Source organism: Notolepis coatsorum (genome assembly GCF_963971535.1).
Source record: "Notolepis coatsorum genome assembly, chromosome: 3".
Classification (NCBI taxonomy): Eukaryota; Metazoa; Chordata; class Actinopteri; order Aulopiformes; family Paralepididae; genus Notolepis; species Notolepis coatsorum.
In genome coordinates, this window is record NC_140167.1 from 18324820 (window position 1) to 18348525 (window position 23706).

Sequence of the window (23706 nt, forward strand, 5' to 3'; positions counted from 1 at the left end):
CATTAAAGAAAGTTGATTTAATCAAAAAGAAAGACTCATTTAATCAGATTAATCAAATTGAGGATTTAGTTTGAGGATATTTATAAAAAAAATAAATAAAAAAATATTTTGACAAAATATTTGTAATATTAAAAAAAAAAAGTTTATTAAAAACAAACGTTCAAACGTTCGTTCGAAAAACCCTGACGAAGTTCGAATCCCAAAAACAGGCTTCGGGGACAGCCTTAACGTGATCCTTTTACAATGAGACCCAGAAAAGGTCGCTCAATTCTTTTTTTGTATTCGATTCCCACACATAAGCACAATCGTGTCAAGAACAACCCTCAGTTTGAGACAGAATCCCGAGAGTCCTTGTGTATCCCCGTCCGTCTCTCTACCTCGTTGTATTCCTGGACGTCGTCCTTCAGGTCTTCCAGCTCCTCCTTCTCCAGCGTCAGCGTCCTCCGCTGCTCCTTCAGCTTTGAACAGGCGTCACTCAACATGTCAATCTCCTCTCTGGTGATCTCCTCTCCCTGGGGAAATATAGATGACGTTTTCAGTGGAACCGTGTCGCTAGGCAGTGGAATTGTGTTGCTAGGGAACAGCGTGTGGACTGCAGTTGATTTCCTGTTTGCTAATGTCAACGACTGACAGGAAATCAAAGGCTTAATCCATGTCTGACACCTGCATTCTCCTACGCAGAGAGTTGGACTTTCCACTTGCCCTCCACTGTCAGACATCTCTGCCCAAAGAGGAAGTAAACTAAAACGGTGCTACTTATACTCATATTACCCTTAACATAAATAATTATTATATTATTGTTCCCCATATTTGTTTGTCTCTTTTATAAATAAAAAACTAAAGTTAGTTGAAATGTATGCCTTGTGTGGCATACAGAACCCCACCCCTAGTATACACATATAGTATAAAGACAACATACAAAGGACATGTTCATAAAAAAGGTGAGAGGAGGTTGGATGTTGGAGAGTCTAGTGGGTGATAACTGGGGGTGTAACGATGCACACATTTTCAGATTTTGACAAATTTTGATTTCGAGGTCACGATTACATTACATTTTCGATTCTTTAGGCGATAAAGAGACAAACCTTTTCAGGCTGTTTCACTTGATTATTGATGAGGGCTTTAGACTTTACCAATATTCTTTATTTCAAAAGAAAATAAACATCAATAGCAAAGATTATAAACACAATCATGTATTTGGTCTCGATCCCCAGGTTGAGAACCACCACTGATTTTAGAAGTCGGGGGGAAAACAAGAGACCTGGGGAAGAGAACGTATTGAGTATTAGTAACCGTGACGACACGGTTTGAAATTTCAATACTGTATTGAATGTAAATTTGTTCAAATGTTCGTTACATCCCCAGTTGTCTGCCCAGAACCTACATCGACCCAAGGTGGTTGGTAGGAAACTCTGTAGGAACTGAATGCTTGTTAGTCAAGAAACTAAAGATCGAACACAGTGACACCAGGCCAACGGGAGTGAAGAGAAGAGGAGGAAGAAGAGGAGGAGTGGAGAGTCTGTGAGGAGGAGAGGAGGAGGATTGGAGGGTCTGTGGGAAACACCTTGGTGGAGAAGAACCTATTCAAAAACAATAACCTGCACACACTCCGAGTAGAAGGGCTGGGCGATATGAAAATAGATACAAATATCACAATATTCAGATCACAGATAGATATATATATATATCACAATATCCGTTTAGGTACTGTATGTAACATTATATATTAGATGATCCAATCGAGGTTCATCATATTGGACTGCAGGGTAATGGGACGTGTGATACAGTATCAAACTGAAACTGTAATGGAAGCAACAGTTGTGATTAGAGGATCAAGAAAAGAGGGCAGAGCCTGAGATGGGTACATTTTCAAGTGACATTAGTTAGAGATCCGATTTAATTTAGTTGTTACCATTAGTTTAGACACCAAAATCGAGTGGCACAATTTCATGATGTGAAAAAGAAAAACCTGCTAGATATGAATATGAATATATACTGCCCAGCCCTACACCCTCGTAGTGGTGATGCTGCAGGAGGAGAGACCAGGCGAGTGCAGGGAGAGACTGGCATGGATGCGAGGGTCTTTCAGGAAGGAGACAGCTTTGAATCTAACCTGTGGGCGCAGGTACGTCTGCCACGGCTCAAACTGCACGGCGACGAGGGAGGAAACAGCAGCGCGAGCGGTTAACACACAAGTCAAGGTGAAAGGTATGAATAGAAAACAATCACACCACCACCCAATGAAATACTCAGCTCGGACAAATCTCATATATTATGGGAGCCAAATATGGTGACGTTAATGTATCACGATGGACATAATTCAAAGCTTTGTTCAAATACCTCATTCGAAAAAGCCAAAAAAGGCATGGAAGGAAGGGGTAATTAATTTATTCATGTTCTCGGTACAGCCCCCGAGAGCCCTTGCACGGAATGGTGTGTGTAGTTTACTACTATGCACTCAAGTCTGTAACCCCCAAGTTCAACACTGTTTGACTAACATTGTTACTCAGCTGAAAGAGTTGTACCCTTCCTGCTGACCTGTTAGTAACTTGTAAGTCGCTTTGGATAAAAGCGTCAGCTAAGTGACTACATGTAATGTAATGTAATGTAAATGTAGTTCTCTTTCTTCCAACATGGCTGTAACTATTAGTAACCACCACTTCATAAAGAAATTGAATAATGTCCACGGTTCCACTGTGACTCGGTCACAAGAACCAGTAATAATAAGACACAAATTCATAAAATCTTGAGATACATGAAAACATTTTGAGATGTTTCTTCTATATATCGACGTGTCACAAGCACCCGGTAACCGACGTTTCCTCCATCACGGAGGACAGATGGGCGTTCTGAACATCCCGTTTGAGGCCTCCGCTTGAGGCCACGCACATTTACATTTCTCTGTGTGCGGAGCCGGAGAAGAGTAATAGCAGGGATCCAAATAACCAAATAAACAGGCGTTACCTTGACTCCCTCTAGGATGGGGGCCGTGTCTCTCAGCGTCTCGGCCGCGTCGCGCGCCGCCTCCGCCTGGCCCCGCTGGGCCTCCGTCTCCAGCTCACCCTCCTGCGGACAAAACAGTGGAGCCATTCATTTAGGGCCCGGATACACAGCAGGACATTGTCTATCAGACACAGATGATTAATTGGATTTCAATTGCTGGAAAATAAAAATGGAGAGAAGTCGGTTTATACTCGAGTACTGTGTAGTTATATTTTATTGAGTGTGTAGTTATTAACGCACTCACTATTATTTCCTCCCCCCCCCATAAATTGAGGATCACACTGGGCTACACAGTTGTGCCTGATAACCTGGCAAGACATCTTTAAGCGATAATCAGCAGCAATTTTGTGAATGATTACCGCTGCTTACGTTGCCTCAACAGTTGCACGTGTCTCATGAAATAGATTTAGAAGTCGGGTCACTTCACTTTGTTTCACATACTGTATGTATTTAACCCCGACTCCCCGGGACACTTGACATCTGTCAACATGCATCACTCTCTCCTGAGGCTCGACATTAAAAGGAACACGCTACGCTCCATAGATGATGCATTTTGTACGATGGTAAAGGGGATACTGAGAGCACCCTGGGTTCTGAGTTCATAGGATATTTTTCCGTTTCAGAACTGAGAACACTACTGTAGAATCAAGCCAATTTTGGTATAAAAGAGGAAAACAAACATTCTGTGGGTCCACAAAATCAGTCTCCTATTTATTGTCAGTGGAGGAGCTCGTTTTGAATCTTACTTCTCTGGTTTCCGGCTTTGAAGGAGAGAGGAGCCCATGTTCACAAATATTGATTGAACTACTTTCCCAGGCCATGGAATTAACACAGGTGAATTGTTAAAATGGGTGACATTCGCCTTTAAGGCCTTACCCTGGCAGCCCTCTCGGCAGCGTCCGCCAGTCTCTCCAGCTTCCTCTCCTTGTTGTCTTGGCGTATGACCGCCTGCTCCTGCAACGTGGACTCCAGCTTGGTCTTATTGTCCACCTTAGACAGCTCCATCTCAGCCGCCATAAGCTGGGCCTCCTTGGTCTGGCGAGGAGACGAGATGAGTGGAGATGAGATGAGATGAGATGAGGTGACATGAGATGAGATGAGATGAGGTGACATGAGATGAGATGAGTGGAGAGGAGAGGAGATGAGTGGAGAGGAGATGAGATGACATGAGATGAGGTGACATGAGGAGATGAGAGGAGATGAGATGAGTGGAGAGGAGATGAGATGAGTGGAGAGGAGATGAGATGAGATGACATGAGATGACATGAGGAGATTAGCGGAGAGGAGAGGAGATGAGTGGAGATGAGATGAGTGGAGAGGAGATGGGTGACATGAGATGAGATGAGATTAGTGGAGAGGAGGGAGTGGAGAGGAGTGGAGAGAAGATGAGGAGAGGAGAGGAGAGGAGAAAAGCAGAGAAGATGAGAAGAAAAGAAGAAAACAGAATAGCAGAGAAGAGAAAATAAAAGAAGAAAACAGAATAGCAGAGAAGAGAAGAGAATAGCAGAGAAGAGAAAAGAGGAGAAGAAAGGAGAAGAGTTTAGTCAAATGTTTGTTAGTTTTTGCTTTGATCTTAGAGTTTGTGACGCACTTTGTTACTCATCCGTATTGAAAGGGGCTCCATAAATACACAATTACTTACATTGTTATTTCACAATAGTGAGCCCAATTAATGATGAGTACATACCACTATCTCAGGCAGGTTCTGTAGGGTGGTCTTGAGTTGGTCTGCGGGGGACAGGGTGTCGGGGAGGAACATAGCTCTGGACAGTAGCAGCAGAGAGGTGGGGATGTGCTGGTTCAGATGCAGCTCCAACCACTGAAGACAAACACGGCAGGAGCGTTTATTTGTAATTCTGTATATCCCTCCTAGATACACACACACAGTCCCTGATCCCTACACGCATGCATTCCCTCAGAGAGGCTGGAGAGAGTAGGGTCGCCCGCAGTCAGCGGCTTAGGAATTCAGTTTCTTGCTGAGGTAAATGTAATAAGATATATTACAACTTTACATGTTCCAGCTGTTCTGCAGATGTAATCAAAATATAAAATCTGTTACAACTTTACATGTTCCAGCCGTTCTGTAGATATAATAAAATATGTTACAACTTTACATGTTTCAACCGTTCTGCAGATGTATGCATGGATCCATGAAGGTATACCTTCATATTCAGTGTACCTCCCAGGTCTACCCTCCAGGTGGCGCCAGAAAACAAACCAGCAACCTGGCCACTACTTCTAGAGACCATCACCCCCACCCAAATATTTTGCACTCAGAGCAGAACATGTACATAAGACTACTCAAATTGAACCACTCAAATCCAACTAAAATGTATTTCATAAGGAAACATGCTTGACATAAGATTTCTTTCCCCTTAAATATCATAACAAAAGAATAATATACCAGTAATAACAAACTAACATAAAATAACGGGATAAAACCATAAACACACAAGCACAGCAGAGTCTATATTTCATATTTTGGAAATTGTTGATCATTGATCAGGATAGCAAAAAAACAAATAAAATAAAACAGGACATTTACGGAGAACTTTTAGAACACACACACACTTTGTTGTCATTACCTGGCTGAGCTGCTCCCTCAGTCTGTCCTCCGTCACTCCCAGAGACCTCATCCCTCTGACTCGACACGCTGTCTGGACCTCATTCACACTCAGGCTCGCCACACCCTCCTCCGAGATCAGCTGCAAGTACCACATACATGTCATATAAAGCAGACACACCCTCTGCAATCAGCTTTGTCATTGATCATTTTACACATTATATCAAATAAGCTTTAAGTCATAAAAATCCTATAACTATTAAGACCAAATTATACTTCTGCGTGGGCCGGTCGCTCCTTTCTCCGACATCGCCCGACATGCAGTCACATTATTCTGTACGTAGGCCTCGCCGTGGCCTTGGGCTTTAGCGGTGCCACCCTCTGCGCCACTTTGACGTTTGAGTATAAAGTTCACTAAGTATTTCTTTGGTTGAGAAAAGCTGTTGTAATGAACCACTGAGGAAACGTGAAGCGTGACACGATACGTTTCAAGACAACAGATACAGAGAGAGCTGCCGGTCTCTAGGACTGAAATGTCACACGTTTTTTTATTTGTTTTCTGAAGTAGATTCATAGTTAATCAATAAACCAAAACCCACCCTCTTTTCATGATCCTTGTCCGAGGAAGGTTCATCATTACTGGACTGCAGGGTAATGGGACGTGTGATACAGTGTCAAACTGAAACTGTAACGGAAGCAACGGTTGCGATTGGTGGATCAAGAAAAGAGGGCGGGGTTTGAAATAGGTCAATTACTTTATTACAACTTATTTGCTGTGCCGTTTATAAATGAGCTTTTAATGGAGCGTCACGCTCACAGAACCTGAATGGATATCAAAGGGCCTTTCCTAATGAATCACAGGGATCTGCTTTGATACACCTAATATGGCTGCCATAATGAATGAAAGTGACCTGCTTTGATACACCCAAGATGGCTGCCATATCATTTTGATAATGTTGTGGTGGAAATAAAGGTGCATTGTTTCATGCGTGTGGACTGTGCTTTGAGATTCAGAAAGCTGAAATGAAACAACAGCTACTGAAATGTTCATTCAAATGATACTTTCGCCACAGTATGTTATGTCAACGCACCAAACCGATACCGATTTCAATTATAAAGAGTCAACGGCAGCCATTTCATGGTCTACCATCCATATGACCGTTCAACCGTGTCGATTTGAAAGGGGATGATCTACCCATCGATTCGATTTCTACGGCGGCGGCCGTCTTCTCCGATAAGCGGCTGACCTTGTCGTCGGCGCGGATGGCCCGCAGCTTCATGATGAGCTGGAAACGGAGGAAGTTGTTGGTCCCGATGGACTGGAGCTCCAGCAGACGGCACAGCGCCACCAGCTGCGGCCGTGTCAGGTTGTCCAGGGTCAGCTCGTCCTCGAACAGCTTGGAGAAGCGCATGATCTGCTCGTTACTGGGACGCTCCCCCGAGTCCCGGATCTACGAGTGTGAAGAGGACTTTAGGATTTGTACAACTGTTGTGGATATAAAAAAAAAGGCTGAATACCCAAATTAAATTGTAACATTTAGCCATTCATTCAGTCACTCATAGAGACACACACACACCGACGGCAGAGGCAACCATGCAAGACGCCAACCTGCAATTATTAGGGCATCGGACCGGGAACCTTCAGATTACCAGACGGCTGCTCTACCCTCTGAGCCACTGCCTACCTTCTGGAAGAACGTGGAGAACTCCTCGGTGACGTTGCCCTTGGCGGCCTTGTTCCCCAGAGCGATCTCTTCCACGGTGTCCTGGAGGAACTTGGCCATCTCCAGTTTGACCCGGAGCTCCTTCTTCAGTCTCTCCTCCTGGAATGACGGAACAAGAAAGTATAGATGGGATTTGCATTGAAAATGGAATGCCATATTAAAAAGTCCCATGAAATGACAAAAGTTTAACCTAGTTCTCATCTATTTATCACTTGTATGAAAATTCACAAAAATCCTTTCCTTTTTAATTTCATCTAAAGAGATCTATTGTTTTCTCTTCCTGGAAAAGGTATCCAATGTGTGAGATGCGTCACTCTGCACTCCAGGGAGAACACCAAAAGAATTGTCCAATACAAGTTTTAAAGTAAATTCTCTGCTCATCTTATCCCCGTCTATAATTATGACCATTTTATGTTAATTTTATGCCTATGTCAATTTTATCTCTACATTACTGCTGTGAAGAACTTTGGGCTGCAATTCTTGTATGAAAAGTTTATTATTATTACAATTTGATTGTGAACCCTGTCCCTGCCATGTTTAGAAAATAAATAATGTAAAAGGTGTGGGTACTTTAGGATGTCATTCAAACATCAATCAAATCAACCGCACCCCAAAGGTCTTGCCGTAAAATACTTTTCCATGGATCATTAGGTATTAATTGATAAGAAATCTATTTACTTTACTGTCACAGGAACTTCAAAACAATGTCAAGATTACATGTAAAATGACATTTAAAAAAAAGAGCTGGCAGCACTGGAACATGACTACAGGACAGGTTACAGGACTGAGGTCAATGGTCTGAGAAAGTAAGTAGCATGGCATCCAGTTACATCTATAGTAAGGATTAAGCTTCCAATTGGATTAGTGCTAGTGTAAGTCTGGTAGGACCAACACCTTCGGCGCTCTATAGGTGAGAGGTGGTGTCGGATGTCCAGGAACATATCAATACTCTTCCAACCTGTGCACAGTTCAAAGCCAGGCATGATCGCTAACCATTTTCTTAGTTTTGACCTTAATTTTGTATTTTAGGTGATTTACCTGTTTTAAGCTGATTAAGTTTTAACTGATTGAATGGTTTATTGATGAATATATTTTCACACAGTTTTGTCTGTCTAGAGATGTTTCTGGTCATTTTGTGTAATGTTTTTTTGTAAGCTTGGCATCATTGTACTGTAAATACATTTAGTCATTTAGCTGAATGCTTTTATCCAAAGTGACTTACAAGTTCTGTACAGCAGGTCAGCAGGAAGGGTACAAGGCAGCTAAGTAACAATGTTTGTAACTGTGGCCATTATATGGTTTCATCATTTATATGATATTTCAGTTTGTAAGTGTAATATTTGAGAATGTATTTATGTTTCATTTCTTATTTTATTTAGTATTTAATTTGCTACAATTTATAATATATTCATTTTGACGTCTGGTCATATATGGTGTCCCGTTAGGCTGCTGTCGCGTTTTTACCTTTGGAACTGATTAAGACACCTGCGAGCAAGCGGCAGGGATGGTCTGAGACTGGGACTGATTAAGACACCTGCGAGCAAGCGGCAGGAATGGTCAGAGACGAGTTGTACAGGCTCTCTAAATTCTAAGAGTGTACCACTATGTGTAGTGTACCACTATCAAGACTGTTACCAAGAACAGAAGAATAAGACCCCTTTTTATGTAGCATGCAGCCAATGAGGTATTTAATGTTTGTTTGTATTTTGCTTTTCTGATGTGTTGTTTTCATACCGTGTATATTATTGTTTGTGTTGACCTGACGCAACGTATGTTTCTGTTTAAGTTTTCACGGTGGATTGGAGGTGGATTGGAGGACCAAGCCTTTAATAAACCCGTCGAAAGGAAACCACTTGTGTCTGCAGTGCTTGGAAGGAGTTATAATGTTCATCAAACAGTGTTGAACTTGAGTGGTACAGTTTTGAGTGCATAGTAGTAGAGACATATTACCATAGTAGGTAGTAATATAGACAAGGACGATTATTTAGTAGCAAATAGCATACTAGTAAAAGACAGTACTTTAACATTTCTTGTTAAATAATGTTTTAATTTCATCCATTAAATAAGGCATATATTCATTATGGATCATAAGTACAATAAGGTAGGTAACACCATTACACATAAATCTCAATATGCTTGGGCGCTCGACACTTTTGACGACTGTCGCTCAGCGGAAATGAAAGTGTTGCTCGACGTTTATTATTTATGCTTTGGAGAAGGGTGCCGTCGTCTCTATGGCAACAACACATGCCACGCTTCCGACTGTTGGCGTTTCTTTTCTCAGACAATCTTTCCTCTGTCACCTCCATGTGGCAGGTCAGAAAACGTCAGCTGCAGCCAAAAGCCGAAGTGAAACCACTAGTATATCCATGGCAAGACTGGCATTTCATTCAAGTTTTCACAACAGGTTTTCACAACACTGTGTGAAAACCCATGACGGTGTCTGTGACATAACACAATTCTGGGAGACTTTTCATAGAGCGACACCTTTTTCTGACGAAAATGCATGATTTCTGTCAAGCAAATGTGTCGAGTGCTCTAGCTTAAATCAGCCTTTTCAATAGAACGTATGTCTGTATTTGTGTTATTCGTCAACAGACTGAAAATAACAACATTTCGTGGATATTTTCCAGTTTAATTCACTCCCATCAAAACAACATCCTCAATTCCTAGGATGATATTTCTGAGCTGAAAACGTCTCTTTGTCTGCTCCCAGCCTCCCCACAAAAAAATAACACCCCAGGATGGATGATGTTTTTGACACAGTGAACTCTGAAATCCAGACTTGCTATATCCAGTCTGCAATACTGAAACTTTCTTTGTATTTTTTTTTTTATATAAATAGGGGTAGGTTCACTGAGCACGGATGCTCTTTTTCAGCAATGCCCTGCTTCACATTGACACAGTAGGGCTGGGCAATTAACCAATGCAGATATGGTCGCCGATATATCCTGTATCCCCATTAGATATCATTAAGTCTGATATATCCTGTATCCCTATTAGATATCATTAAGTCTGATATATCCTGTATCCCTATTAGATATCATTAAGTCTGATATATCCTGTATCCCTATTAGATATCATTAAGTCCGATATATCCTGTATCCCTATTAGATATCATTAAGTCTGATATATCCTGTATCCCTATTAGATATCATTACGTCTGATATATCCTGTATCCCTATTAGATATCATTAAGTCTGATATATCCTGTATCCCTATTAGATATCATTAAGTCTGATATATCCTGTATCCCTATTAGATATCATTAAGTCTGATATATCCTGTATCCCTATTAGATATCATTAAGTCTGATATATCCTGTATCCCTATTAGATATCATTAAGTCTGATATATCCTGTATCCCTATTAGATATCATTAAGTCCAGAATTCCACAGTTGAGGAGATAATGGTGGACAAAGTGAAACCTAGCATTAGAATACACACTCTCTTTGTATATTTTGGTTACCGATATATAAGATAAGATAAGATATTCCTTTATCGATCCCCTTGGGGGAAATCCGGGCGTCACAGCAGCTTGGGGGAGGGGGGAGGGGAGGTACAGGTATGGGCAGGGTAATAGTACAAAAACATAAATATAGGCAATACAATTATAGTAAAGATAAAAAAAAAAAAACAGTGTAAACAATATAATTAACTGCGAATATAAGAATAAAGAGAAAGTAAGAAACGGTGTGCAGATGAGGGTCTGTATATACATGGTGCCTCCCCTACCTTCTTGGACTGAGTCTCGAAGGTGGACGGCAGCATGTTGGGGAAGAGCTTGAGAGCGACGGGGAGGAGGAACTCCATGAAGGGGACGATGATGAACACCAGGAAGGGGAGGAGCCTGAAGATGTCTGCGCACGTCCTGAGGAACTGGGGACAACATTCAGGAAGCCTGCGGTTAGCTTTGTGAAGAGTGACTGTGCACTTGTTATCTCATTATTATCTCAGGTACAATTCTTATATCTGAAGTGCTCAGAAGGAGTTGTCTTCTGTGTGTGGACTGTGGGTGTGTGTGTGTGTGTGTGTGTGTGTGTGTGTGTGTGTATGTGTGTGTGTATGTGTATGTGTCTGTGTATGCGTGTGTGTCTGTGTGCATGCGCAGGGCCATCCATAGGGGGGGGGGGGGGGATTCTGGGGCCCAGCTGCTAGGGTGGCCCATGGAAGCCAGCAATAAATGTATGTTTGATATATGATATGCGTTAACCAGGTTTGGGGAGGGCCCATTCCCTGGACATTTTCAGGCACCCAGCCATGTCTATGTATGTATGTATACTACGGTATGTATGTATGTATGTATGTATGTATGTATGTATGTATACTACGGTATGTATGTATGTATGTATGTATGTATGTGTGTGTACATTCATCCCAGGAAGAGATGAAGTCAGAATATGTCGAGACATTCTGAGGAACTGTGGATATTTGTTGAATGCTCTCCAGTCTATTTGATTAGATGTGAAGTGATGTGTATGTACCGAGCATTGATTGATTGATTGATTGATTGATTGATTGAAAACTTTATTAACAGATTGCAGAATGGGTACAGTACAGTACAGCTCAATACATACAATTGTTAAGGGGATGCAGACCAGAGAAAGACTTTCATCTTGTTTACATCAGGGTCCCCCATTTTCAATTCATCATAACATATGACATACACGACATACAGATAGACAGTACTGCTACATCTATACATTTATGACTTATCAGATTTGCAAATACAGTACTGTTTGTGATACAAAAGGGGTCTAAAAAAGGGAGTATATACATTTGACGTAGAAACTGTACATTGGAGGGTAGGTGGGGGGGGGGGGGGTGGGACACTGTACAACTGTACAAGCAAAACTGTACATTGGAATATTGACTTCCAGGGACAACGATGTAAATAAGTCATTGGCTTTTTCGTTCCTATCCTTGACAAAAGCAAACATGTGATGTAATGATCTGTATATGTTTTGTTGTCTAAATAAATACCTACCTACCTACACCTACCCACCCACCCAGTCCTACTCACTAACATGTAGTTTGTACAAGCCCCCAGCAGAGGGCAGCAACAGGGAGTCCAGAAACAGGGGGGGGGGGGGGGGGGGGGGGCACACAGTGAAAATGTTCTCCTCATCGCCCTTTGTCCGCTCCTACAATCACCCCCCCCTCAATCCCTCTAATAGTGGTTTCAACAGTCAGCACTTCTGTGACCCCTGTGTCCATACATCACCGTGGCAACAGAACCCTCCTAATTCACCCAGGTGTCATTTACATGGTGCCGGTTCAGACTATGCTGAACATTCTCCCTCTCGCAAGGCTCACCGACTAAAACAAACTCAAAGTAGTATAGTATATATAAAAAAAGAAAAAAGACACTAACACCGGACAAACGCATCATCATGACCGACCGTCCTCCGATCGCGGCTTAAGCCTGCTGACCATCCCCGGGGGAAACAATGGGAATAAGGACCTCTACGGAGATGCCCCCCCCCCTGAGGGGGGAGTTTAGCCACAGCTCGAGGCTCCCTCTTCCACCTGCAGATCACCCAACCAGGCAGGGGGAAGGACTTGGGCCCGGGGGCCTCTGTGAAAAGGCTTTTGTCCGCTGTCCTATTGACATGTATAGCACCTCCCAGAATTCCACATCAAAGATGGAGGGAGGGAGGGGGGAGGAGGAGGAGGAGGAGGGGGACGGCATATTAAAATGAAAGAACGCCCGACCCCTTTTAACAGAAGCCTGGGTATGATAAGTGAGTGGATGTGAGAACAGGAGGGATTAAGGGGACAGTGGCAGGCCAGGTTAGATGAATGGTGCTGTATGAGGGCTGGAGAGGGAGGGAGGGAGGGAGTCCACTGCATCTGAAAAGGTGCAGATGGGGAGTAATGTGGTCCTGACCGGTCACCATTAGCATTATGCAGGAGCAGGAGGACTAAGTGAGGGAGTGAGGCTAGGATTTCACTTCTTAAAGTGTGCTCTCTACCCTTTAAATGAGACGTTTTGTAGCACCAGCAAAAAAAATTGTTATCGACATTCAGCACAACACATTGATGTAGTTTCACATTTCATTACCGCCCCCTTTTTACGTCGGCCTATTCTATCTAAATGGACTGGTCGTGCTCTTCAAACACAGTCAATAAAAAGGTATTGGGAGTCCATATAAGGTTCCCTCAGTGTGTAACTCTTGCGATGATCCCTTAGCATCCAGAGGTTAGTTTTAGTGTCTCGGCGTGTTTATTTTTTCATAGTGTTTATTGTGCTTCACAATTAAAACTTTGCAGTCGAAATGGCAGATTTTTGCGAGCCAACGGCAGTAAGGCAGGCAGCAGTTGTGCATTTCAAGTCATTTGCTGTCGATGTCTATTGCGTTTCTGTGGCATGAACGAGATTTGAAGATGGTCACATTCGACTTGGCCTCCTTAGTGCCGAGTAAAGCTGGATTAGCCTACTTACTCGTGTAAGCCTTAAATCAGTATAAAATATCGTATCTAAAAATGATCAAACCTCTACACTATATTCTCTGCATTTATTGCACTTTTATACTTTCTTGTTCACGAAAATGTATCGTATAGACTTGAGGACCTTTATTTTGAAAATGTTTGACTTAAAGTATGATTCTACTGCTTGCATCGCTTGACCCTCCCACTGAGCCATTCCTCTGGGGAGAAGTCTGATCTTTTCTCAGAATCGCCTACCGATTAGTCTCAATGGAGGCCTTGCATGTTTGTGTGGTTCTCCTTCTTCCAGTACTGCTGCCTGTAACCATTGGTAACCACTTTCAAAAAAGATAATGCTCAATTTCTGTGCAGTGGTAGAGAAGGTAAACACTGGAAAAGCATGCTATTACTGTTCTACTGTGACTTGTTTACAAGATCGAATAATAAGACACCAAATGATTATGTTCTTGTTCTCCTTCTCATATTGATATATACCATTGGTTTGCACGTAGCGACACAAACATTCTGTGCAAGGTGTATTTTCTTTTGAAAAAGGAATAAAATCAGTGGCAGTTTTAATGCCACTACAAACGAGGGCATGCACGCACTAGAGAGAGAGAGAGAGAGAGAGAGAGAGAGAGAGAGAGAGAGAGAACACAAACTAGAGTAACTTCTGTGTAATAACATAGAAATCCAAGCTCCATGCACCCTGCAGTACACAGGACCAACCTCCATAGCATGAGACAGACACTCTCACACACACACACACACACACACACGCACACACGCACACACACCTCAGTCATAGCGCAAAGGGCACTTTACCCGCGCAACCGCCAGGGAGCCCCTGCTAAACATCCCAATATAAACAAGTGTACTGTTCGCGTCTCGCCAGCCATCTGTGCTATGCCTAACCTATGGCCGTCACGGGAGGTGTGAAGTTTGTGAACACAATGTGGACCTACATGACCTCCCCTCTCTGCCCTGCTCCTGTGAGGACACACAGACGCCCACAGCACCCGCATCACGTTACTTCCCTGGAAACCCGGGCATCCCTCCAAAATGTAACCTCCCGTGACATCTTGCCTGGAGGAGCCCCGACCAGGAGCCCAGACCAGGAGTCCAGACCAGGAGCCCCGAGCAGGAGCCCCGACCAGGAGCCCAGACCAGGAGTCCAGACCAGGAGCCCCGACCAGGAGTCCAGACCAGGAGCCCCGAGCAGGAGCCCCGACCAGGAGTCCAGACCAGGAGCCCAGACCAGGAGTCCAGACCAGGAGCCCAGACCAGGAGTCCAGACCAGGAGCCCAGACCAGGAGCCCAGACCAGGAGCCCAGACCAGGAGTCCAGACCAGGAGTCCAGACCAGGAGCCCCGACCAGGAGTCCAGACCAGGAGCCCAGACCAGGAGTCCAGACCAGGAGCCCCGACCAGGAGTCCAGACCAGGAGCCCAGACCAGGAGTCCAGACCAGGAGCCCAGACCAGGAGCCCCGAGCAGGAGTCCAGACCAGGAGTCCCGACCAGGAGTCCAGACCAGGAGTCCAGACCAGGAGCCCAGACCAGGAGTCCCGACCAGGAGTCCAGACCAGGAGTCCAGACCAGGAGTCCAGACCAGGAGTCCCGACCAGGAGTCCAGACCAGGAGCCCAGACCAGGAGTCCAGACCAGGAGCCCCGAGCAGGAGCCCCGAGCAGGAGCCCCGAGCAGGAGCCCAGACCAGGAGCCCAGACCAGGAGCCCCGACCAGGAGCCCAGACCAGGAGCCCAGACCAGGAGCCCAGACCAGGAGTCCAGACCAGGAGCCCCGAGCAGGAGTCCAGACCAGGAGTCCAGACCAGGAGTCCAGACCAGGAGTCCAGACCAGGAGCCCAGACCAGGAGTCCAGACCAGGAGCCCAGACCAGGAGTCCAGACCAGGAGCCCCGAGCAGGAGCCCCGAGCAGGAGTCCAGACCAGGAGTCCAGACCAGGAGTCCAGACCAGGAGTCCAGACCAGGAGTCCAGACCAGGAGTCCAGACCAGGAGCCCCGAGCAGGAGTCCAGACCAGGAGTCCAGACCAGGAGTCCAGACCAGGAGTCCAGACCAGGAGTCCAGACCAGGAGTCCAGACCAGGAGTCCAGACCAGGAGCGTCCAAATACAATTTGTTTCAAGTTGTATTTGCTGTATTTTGTGGCTGTAAAAAAAGATGTGTGTAATGTTTGTAAACACTATAGATCTACAGTATATACTGATTTACCACGGGTTAATAATTTTAAGCTAGGCTAGTGGTCTGTATCCGCTTCCATTCATTTGTGCGAAGCGAGGCTAGCTTGCAGCCGGAGAGGAAATTGGTATCCATCTTCTTGTCCGACTCTGGAGAAGACGACGGTGAGCTCATTTCCCATAATGTTGGCGTGTACATAATCTATGCGAATACACATCCCACATTTATAGGGAAAAACGAAATCCGGATTGGGCCTGAAAAAAGGAAGCGTTCAGTGCGACGTTCATCAGAGCATAGCTGATGGTTACAAAGACTGTAAGCGTGATCTACAGTACATGAAGCGTGCAGCTTCAGATATTCCCTTCAACTATATTCTACCTCTAGTACCTTAGCAAAGAATAGATAAGAGGACCGGCAGTAAGCATTAGAATTCACTAGATCACAGCCCAGCTCCGTCTGGATCCCTGTCGCTGACAACACTCCTCATGTTTCCTCATATTGCTGGAGGCAGACGGTAATGCAATCTAGGGGCAGCGTCCCACAGTTCAGACAGGCACAGATTGCTACTTCCTAGAGAGGGAGACTAGGAGGATCTGAAAAGGGAGACGTCACTGACGTCGGGGGAACAAAGACATCGGGAGCATGACAGCTGCACTGGGGTCATTTCTGTTTAACCTTTTTTTCTTAAGATTATTTTCTTTTTTCTTTTGAAAGATTCAGAAACATTTCTTCTTTATTAAACAGTGCAACATGGAGTGACTGACAGGATAATGAGATTAGACAGAATAGAGAGAGAGAAAGAGAGAGAGGGGATAATGTGTGACAAAGGTCACGAGCAGGACAACGGTCAATGACCTCTTCCTTTTCAAGTCATTTGGAGGACGACAAGAGGGACGAGAGCCCCCACCGCGCCCAGGCCATCTAAACACACCGCTGATGTATTAATAAAGAGGCGAGGATGAACATGTCTTATTGTTATGATGACACCACTACACGGGAAGTGAGTGGGAAGTTAAGACGGTCACTGCGGACGGATGCTGGACACCATCTCACTTGCATCAATATAAAACTAAAAAATCTAAAACTGCTAAATGTACAAAAACCTGGGGAATGTATATTTTTACTGTATATTTTATATTAGAATGTATATACATAACATAGAAAATGTATATCCCGGACCGTATTTTATTCTTACTGTAGTCTCATTTCTATTGTTATTCGTGACTTTTGTTTTTGACTACCTAAAAATGTTTACTGTTTACTGTGAGCGATCTGTAGTGGCAAATTTCCCTTGGGATGAATAATGTATTTCTATTCTATTCTATTCCATTTCTCTCATGATGGTCGGGAGTCCCTTTGCCAGAGAAAGGGGACCCTTGAGCACTCTGGAGGGGGGGGGGGGGGGGGGGGGCAGACACCACAGGAGGCACGACCAGGTGTTCAAGAGTATCTGTAAGTGCCGTCACCAGCTGCAGCAGGTCAGACTTCTAGAAGCAAAGCTTCAGCTTCATCAGAGCTGGAGAGAAGCCAAGGACAACACGTAGCGCAACATCAGGGGCTTGGCCGCGCCACACAGGACTGGCAGTGGACTTAGACAGGAGGCTCAAGTTCCCTCAGCACGTTGCCAAGACAACCCCGAGAGACCCAACATCGTTCTGGCGTCAGAGGCCACAAAGAACACCGTCATGCCGGAGCTCACGGTGACCGGATGGAGGAGGCCTTTGAGCGGAAGAGGGAGAAGGACGAGGGCCCAGTCAGCGACTGCCCCACAGACGAGGCTGGAAGGCCTTACGGAGTACTGATTCGATAGACTTAGTTTGTGGTCATTGGGAAAGGATTATCAGGTATAATACATTTTTCACTTTATGAAATGTGTAAAAAGTGGTATAAGAATAAAATAAAATGGCTTTGTTTTGATTTCTGTCATGTTATAACAGTCTCTTGGTGTCGGATTTTGGTGTTGGTTAAACACTCCCGATACCGATCCAGCCTGGTATCGGCCCGATATCCGATATCAGCATCGTCGTATCAGTGCATCCCTATTGATCGTGATATTCATCTTTTCCGTATCGCCTAGGCCTCGCTAAAGCTTAAGGAGAAGCGGTCTAATCAGCCGCAAAGGGGGAACTCTTCTTCCCGGGGAGGTAGTAATCCAACGGCAGCGTCTGGCGAGTGGCGAGTGGCTAGTGGGCAATTAGCATGCAGCCAATTTCTATAATTGATCCCATCGACATTTAAGACACCCTGGATTAAACGAGACAGAACAAGATGTCTGGGCCGTTTTACCCGCTAAATCCCTTTTACCCCTCCCTGATCTCCAAGTCCGCCGCTAGTCTTCTGCTCTGTAAACATTCACTTAGTGCCGTCTCATCACCGGCGCTAATGTAGCGCGAGAGGAAAGTACAGTAGAGATCAGTAGATCCAGTGTCTGTCACCTCCCTCAACATGACGTCTCCTTTTGGGTAGACTTTCCAAGACTTCACTTCACTGTACTGGGACTCACCTAAATATTATTGACATTAATGATGACTGTACAATTTCAGATCATTTAATTCAATTAGTCATTTCTGTTGACTGATAATGAAGCAACAGAGGGGAACAGAAGTTGATAAACTAATGGAATATCCCTGCACCCCCAGTCCAGCGGTCGACTACTAGTTGTTTCCATCTATGTGACGCTTCTTTATGTCTAAATGGAGGAGATGTCACTCCCTAGCAAAGAGGCTAAATGGAGATGTCACTGCCTAGCAAGGAGGCTTATTTGAGATGTCACTGCCTAGCAAGGAGGCTAAATAATGGAGATGTCACTGCCTAGCAAGGAGGCTTATTTGAGATGTCACTGCCTAGCAAGGAGGCTTATTTGAGATGTCACTGCCTAGCAAGGAGGCTAAATGGGAGATGTCACTGCCTAGCAAGGAGGCTAAATGGAGGAGATGTCACTCTCTAGTAAGGAGGCTAAATGGAGGAGATGTCACTGCCCAACAAAGAGGCTAAATGGAGGAGATGTCACTGCCCAACAAAGAGGCTAAATGGAGGAGATGTCACTGCCTAGTAGGGGTGTAACGGTACACAAAAAACATTTTGAAGCCATGGTTCGGTACGGGTTTTCGGTACAGTGGGGGAAAGTTTGGCTTTCCATGTTCCACTCAGGGGTGATGTAGTGTGCCGTAACTAATTGTACTTGTAGGGCTGTCAACGAATATTCTATATTGCTATATTGGTCGAAAAAGAGATCATTGATCTCAAGTGACTACCTGGTAAAAATAAAAGGTAAAATAAATAAATATTGAAATTAATAATCGACTTGTAAAAAGAAATTATTATAATAATAATTATATTAGATTGTGAAAATAACACCCCCGGTGGGTGGTCGTTAGTGGTTAACATACCGTTGTATTCGTTCGGTACGGTACACACTGAAACGGTTCGGTACGGATACGTGTACCTTTACACCCCTACTGCCTAGCAAGGGGGCTAAATGGAGGAGATGTCACTGCCTAGTGCCTAGCATTGGAGGATATTTAGATGTCACTGCTGTCATATCGGGTCACATCCTGTGAAAGATTGTGAGGTATAACGCATTTAAACTCACATCTCCGTTCGATTTGCTCCCCACTCTACCAGCACATTCTGAGCACGTGCCATACCCCCATCTCCCACTTAGCCTCCAGTTATAGCCTTGGTAACTAGATTAATCTCGGTGTTCTTTACATTAATAAAGACACTAATGTAATTTCAGACATCCAAACTAAATGCGGTGGGGTTTATAAAAGGTAAGATAAGGAGGATTATTGAGTTAAGTTTCTCCATCTGTGTTGCAATAATTAGTTTAGAAATAATATAACAGGCCTAACCCGGCTTGGTCATTTACTGTAATGGCAGTAGAGTCGCCTTGCCTTTGTCTATCCAGAAGGTCATTCCAAGGTTTCTAAATCTGGTGAGAGTAAAATCAAAGGGGACATATTATGTATCTTCCCAACTATTTTATATGACTTCCTTGAATCTGTGAAACATGTTTATTATGTTTTATTTAGCAAAGAAACAATCTGAATCTGAATCTCAACCTTGATGACTCGGACACTGGGGACTCGACTCGGACTCTTTTATGGTGACTTGGACTCGGACTCGGACACCGGGGACTCGAGATTTTGTGACTCGACTACAACACTGAACACCTGCCCCGTTCCCTTGCAGGTGACCTTCTGTCCGACGCTCACCTGTCTCCTCTCGCGGCGGGACAGCGGGTGCCCGTTCAGCACCTGCCACAGCATGCGCCCGGAGATGGTGGTGTCGATCCACAGCAGCCGGAAGCCGTGGTAGTAGTGCTTGACCTCCTCCACCACGCGCTGCCCGATGGTGCGTCTGACGGGCTCCACGTCCAGCGTGGGGCTGTACACCGGACCCCCTTCCTCCAGCTTCTTGTTCTTGTCCTTCAGCGAGCGCAGGGACTTCTCCACCTTGGACTCGTCCCACCGCCGCCCCGTGGCGTGGATCCACCGCACGCCGGGCCGCACGTGCCGCGGCCGCGCTATAGTCCACGGGGGCCCCCCCGCGAGGGGGGCGGGGCGAGGCGAAGGGGCGGCGGCCCCCAGGACCACGGCGCAGTACAGCCGCTGTGCGTCGAGCCCCTGGCAGGAGGCCGCGTAGCCGTCCGGGAGGTGGAAGGTGGGGCCGGGCGAGGAGAGCTGGGCCAGGGGGCCGTCCGGGAGGTGGAAGCTGGGGCCGGGCGAGGAGAGCTGGGCCAGGGGGCCGTCCGGGAGGTGGAAGGTGGGGCCGGGCGAGGAGAGCTGGGCCAGGGGGCCGTCCGGGAGGTGGAAGGTGGGGCCGGGCGAGGAGAGCTGGGCCAGGGGGCCGACGGGGAGCTCCTCAAGTCTACAGACAGAGATACACAACTTTTTTTTTTGATCCACTTTTTCTCCCATTTTTCTATATTTTCTCCCATCCCAATTTCGTATCATCCAATTCAACCCTCCCCTGTCACAAACGCTGTTTCTTGCCTCCCACAAGCCGGCTGCAATGTGGACTAAGTCATACATAACACAAGTCCCCTCCGGTACTTGAGGTAACAGCAGTCGCATCTTTTCACATGCGCAGCTCGATCTCTCAGTGGCGAGGAGTAACGCGTGGGAGGCTCACGCTGCCCCCGACACTTCCTGATTCTACTGCGCAGGCGCACCAACCGACCTGTAGGAGTCGCTGTCCACAACGCCCGATCCCCACCCATCAGTTTCCCACCCCCTAATACGGGCAATGTGTATTAGTATGAACGACCAGCTAAACTGAAAGCAATGTGGAGCGCTGGGCTCGAACTGACGAGCCCAGTGTCTCAGTCATTCGTGGCGAGCGCCTTGCCCACTACGCCACGTAGCCGCCCACAGAGATACACAACTTATTAAGTTCGTCAAACATGATTTGGTACCGAATAATTAAATACTGCAACCAGGCCCTGGCTAAAAAAAAAGTTTAGTTGATGGTGCTTAATGAGTTGTTGACAGAGAAACTCTTTATAATTGACTTACTTTTGACTAGAGAGTCTAAGTGCTGTGCAGTTGAAACAGGCCCCATCTTGTTGTAGTTTCCCTGCAAGAACAGCAAACAAGACGAGCAAGCAGATGTAGAGAGAGAGAGAGAGAGAGAGAGAGAGAGAGAGAGAGAGAGAGAGAGAGAGAGAGAGAGAGAGAGAGCATGGGAAAGGATTACAAACTGTTATTGGACAGCAAAAGAAGGGATTACACATACAGTATAACTTAATAGAAGGCTCAGAGGCCTCTGGACATAATTAGGCAGCTACACCAATAGCAACAGCATACTCGGCGTGCCTTTGACTGATCGTGCGATTAACAAAAAGGCATCGTTTAAAATGATCAGTGATGATAAAAAAGATCTTGGGAATCGAATTTTGATTCAAATGAAACAATTCACTCTCAATCTTTTCAATATTCTTTCCCCGGCCCTATTTACTGGTTCAGTCTAGTTGACCTTCATCAGAGCAAATAAAACATAGATCTCATAGATCAAGTGGAAGGAGTTTTGCCTCTTGTGCCTTTGCAGTCAGTTATGTGTGTGGTGGGACTTTCTACAGTACAGGCCATCGCTCGTGGAGGCATCTGCAATAGTGTTGTGCACACGCAAAGGAATCAGCCTTTTCCTCCATCTCTAAGGCTTTATCGAACATAGGCCACAATCCATGCCGTTCCTCACACTAGCTCTGGCTAGTTAGCCACACAAACTAGGCTAAGTCAAAGTCAAAGGGGTCAAGCTGACCGAAGGGAAGTACTCGGTTATCTCCGGTCGGCTTGTAGAGACAGGAGCTTGATTGAAGCTGAGAAAGGATTCTACTGATCAACGACATCATCGGTTAAGTATAGGAAATAGTGCTTTAATGTGCTCAGTTAGGCCTTTAATTCCCATAAGTATTGAACTCTGTGCGGTTATATGTGTGTCTTGGGGCTAGCTCGTTTGCGCCCACAGAGAGAGAGAGAGGGAGAGAGAGAGAGGCCCCAGGAAGGGAGTCCCAATTCAAACTCTGGAGAGGCACCTGATGTCAACGTGCATGCAGAGAGAAGGGGGCGGGCCTTGAAAGGCTGCCAATCGGCTCCCGGCAGTCGTCAGTCACATGTCCTGAGTGGACTGAATCCAGCAAAGCCGCGGTAGGACGTGACAGGACAGGAGAGGAGAGGGCCGGTAGGACACAGAGTGTACTGGAATTATGTCACCTTTGTGACTGTGTGTGGTACAGTGCAGCCACTGTAGGTAGGGGGTTACATACACACAGAGAGAAAGCCCTGGAAATGCAGTACATTACCCCTCCCAAAGCCTGGTTTGAATAAGTACTGACCTGATATATAACGGCAGTGCAGCTCAAACTGATTCCACTGGATGGACACCAAGCACATGGGCTAATCCTTAGCCAACCAATGTAGCTAGGGGTTACATTTGACCAAGAGAAAGGCGTGGAAACAAAGTCCATTAACCTAAGCCTGGGTTAAATAAGAACCCGATGCTAGCAGCGGCGGTACAGCTGCGATGTCCTCAAGTATCTCACTGGTTGGACACCAAGCATACAGGCTAAGCCTTAGCCTACCAATCTCCAGATAAAACCTACTTTGACAGTAAGCACAAATGTGCCCTGTAGTACTGTATGTGCCGTGTGCCACTCGAAGCACACGTGGCCGTTTTGTCATACGGTCACTGAAATCCAAAACGCCCTGGAAAGATCTACCAGTCCACTTAGTCAGCAGGAGAAAAACCAACTGCAGTATGTTGTTACTATGGTTACAATGTGACGCGACTCGTTTCCCGTTCCTGAAACCACTGGGAGAAATGGATCTATATGGAAAGAAAGATCCAAACCATGCATGCATGTTTTGAGTTTAAATCCTCTCGGAACATGAAACAGGCACATACTTTACCGTATATATATAATTATATATATATATATATATTCATTCTTACCGTATATATCTATCCACATCTGTCTGTACATACCTGCATATAATCCTTTTTACATACTGTATCTGTAGATACTATATCTATTCTACGGTATATCTGTACAGTACATCCCTTACCTACTCTTACTAGATACGCTGCTGGCCAGTATGACTACTACCATAGTCTTTATACCTGTATCACAGTACATATTGGTATTAAAACTATGTACATACATCTGATTAGTACTATACTCATTAGTGTACTATATAGTATTTATATATTGTATACCCAGTTTAATCTCCTGTACATTGTATATTACTATTGCACTGTGTAACTTACTGTTACATTTGCACTGTG

General features: G+C 45.2%; 1 protein-coding gene across 10 annotated transcripts in view; it reads right to left on the reverse strand.

The window, feature by feature from the left end:
- letm1 (leucine zipper-EF-hand containing transmembrane protein 1) overlaps window positions 1-23706 on the reverse strand; it is a 50903-nt gene that overhangs the window by 10778 nt on the left and 16419 nt on the right. For 5 of the 10 annotated variants that reach the window (XM_084310902.1, XM_084310895.1, XM_084310898.1 and 2 more), the window contains exons 2-12: window positions 21438-21498; window positions 20136-20790; window positions 11027-11170; window positions 7252-7389; window positions 6814-7017; window positions 5589-5708; window positions 4691-4822; window positions 3880-4038; window positions 2965-3066; window positions 2114-2146; window positions 378-512 (exon numbers count right to left, since the gene is read on the reverse strand). In XM_084310902.1, the coding sequence (XP_084167028.1) occupies window positions 378-512; window positions 2114-2146; window positions 2965-3066; window positions 3880-4038; window positions 4691-4822; window positions 5589-5708; window positions 6814-7017; window positions 7252-7389; window positions 11027-11170; window positions 20136-20790; window positions 21438-21498 (1883 nt within the window). The remainder of the gene's footprint in view (window positions 1-377; window positions 513-2113; window positions 2147-2964; window positions 3067-3879; window positions 4039-4690; window positions 4823-5588; window positions 5709-6813; window positions 7018-7251; window positions 7390-11026; window positions 11171-20135; window positions 20791-21437; window positions 21499-23706) is intronic. The other 5 variants (XM_084310901.1, XM_084310894.1, XM_084310900.1 and 2 more) reach the window with 1 other exon arrangement.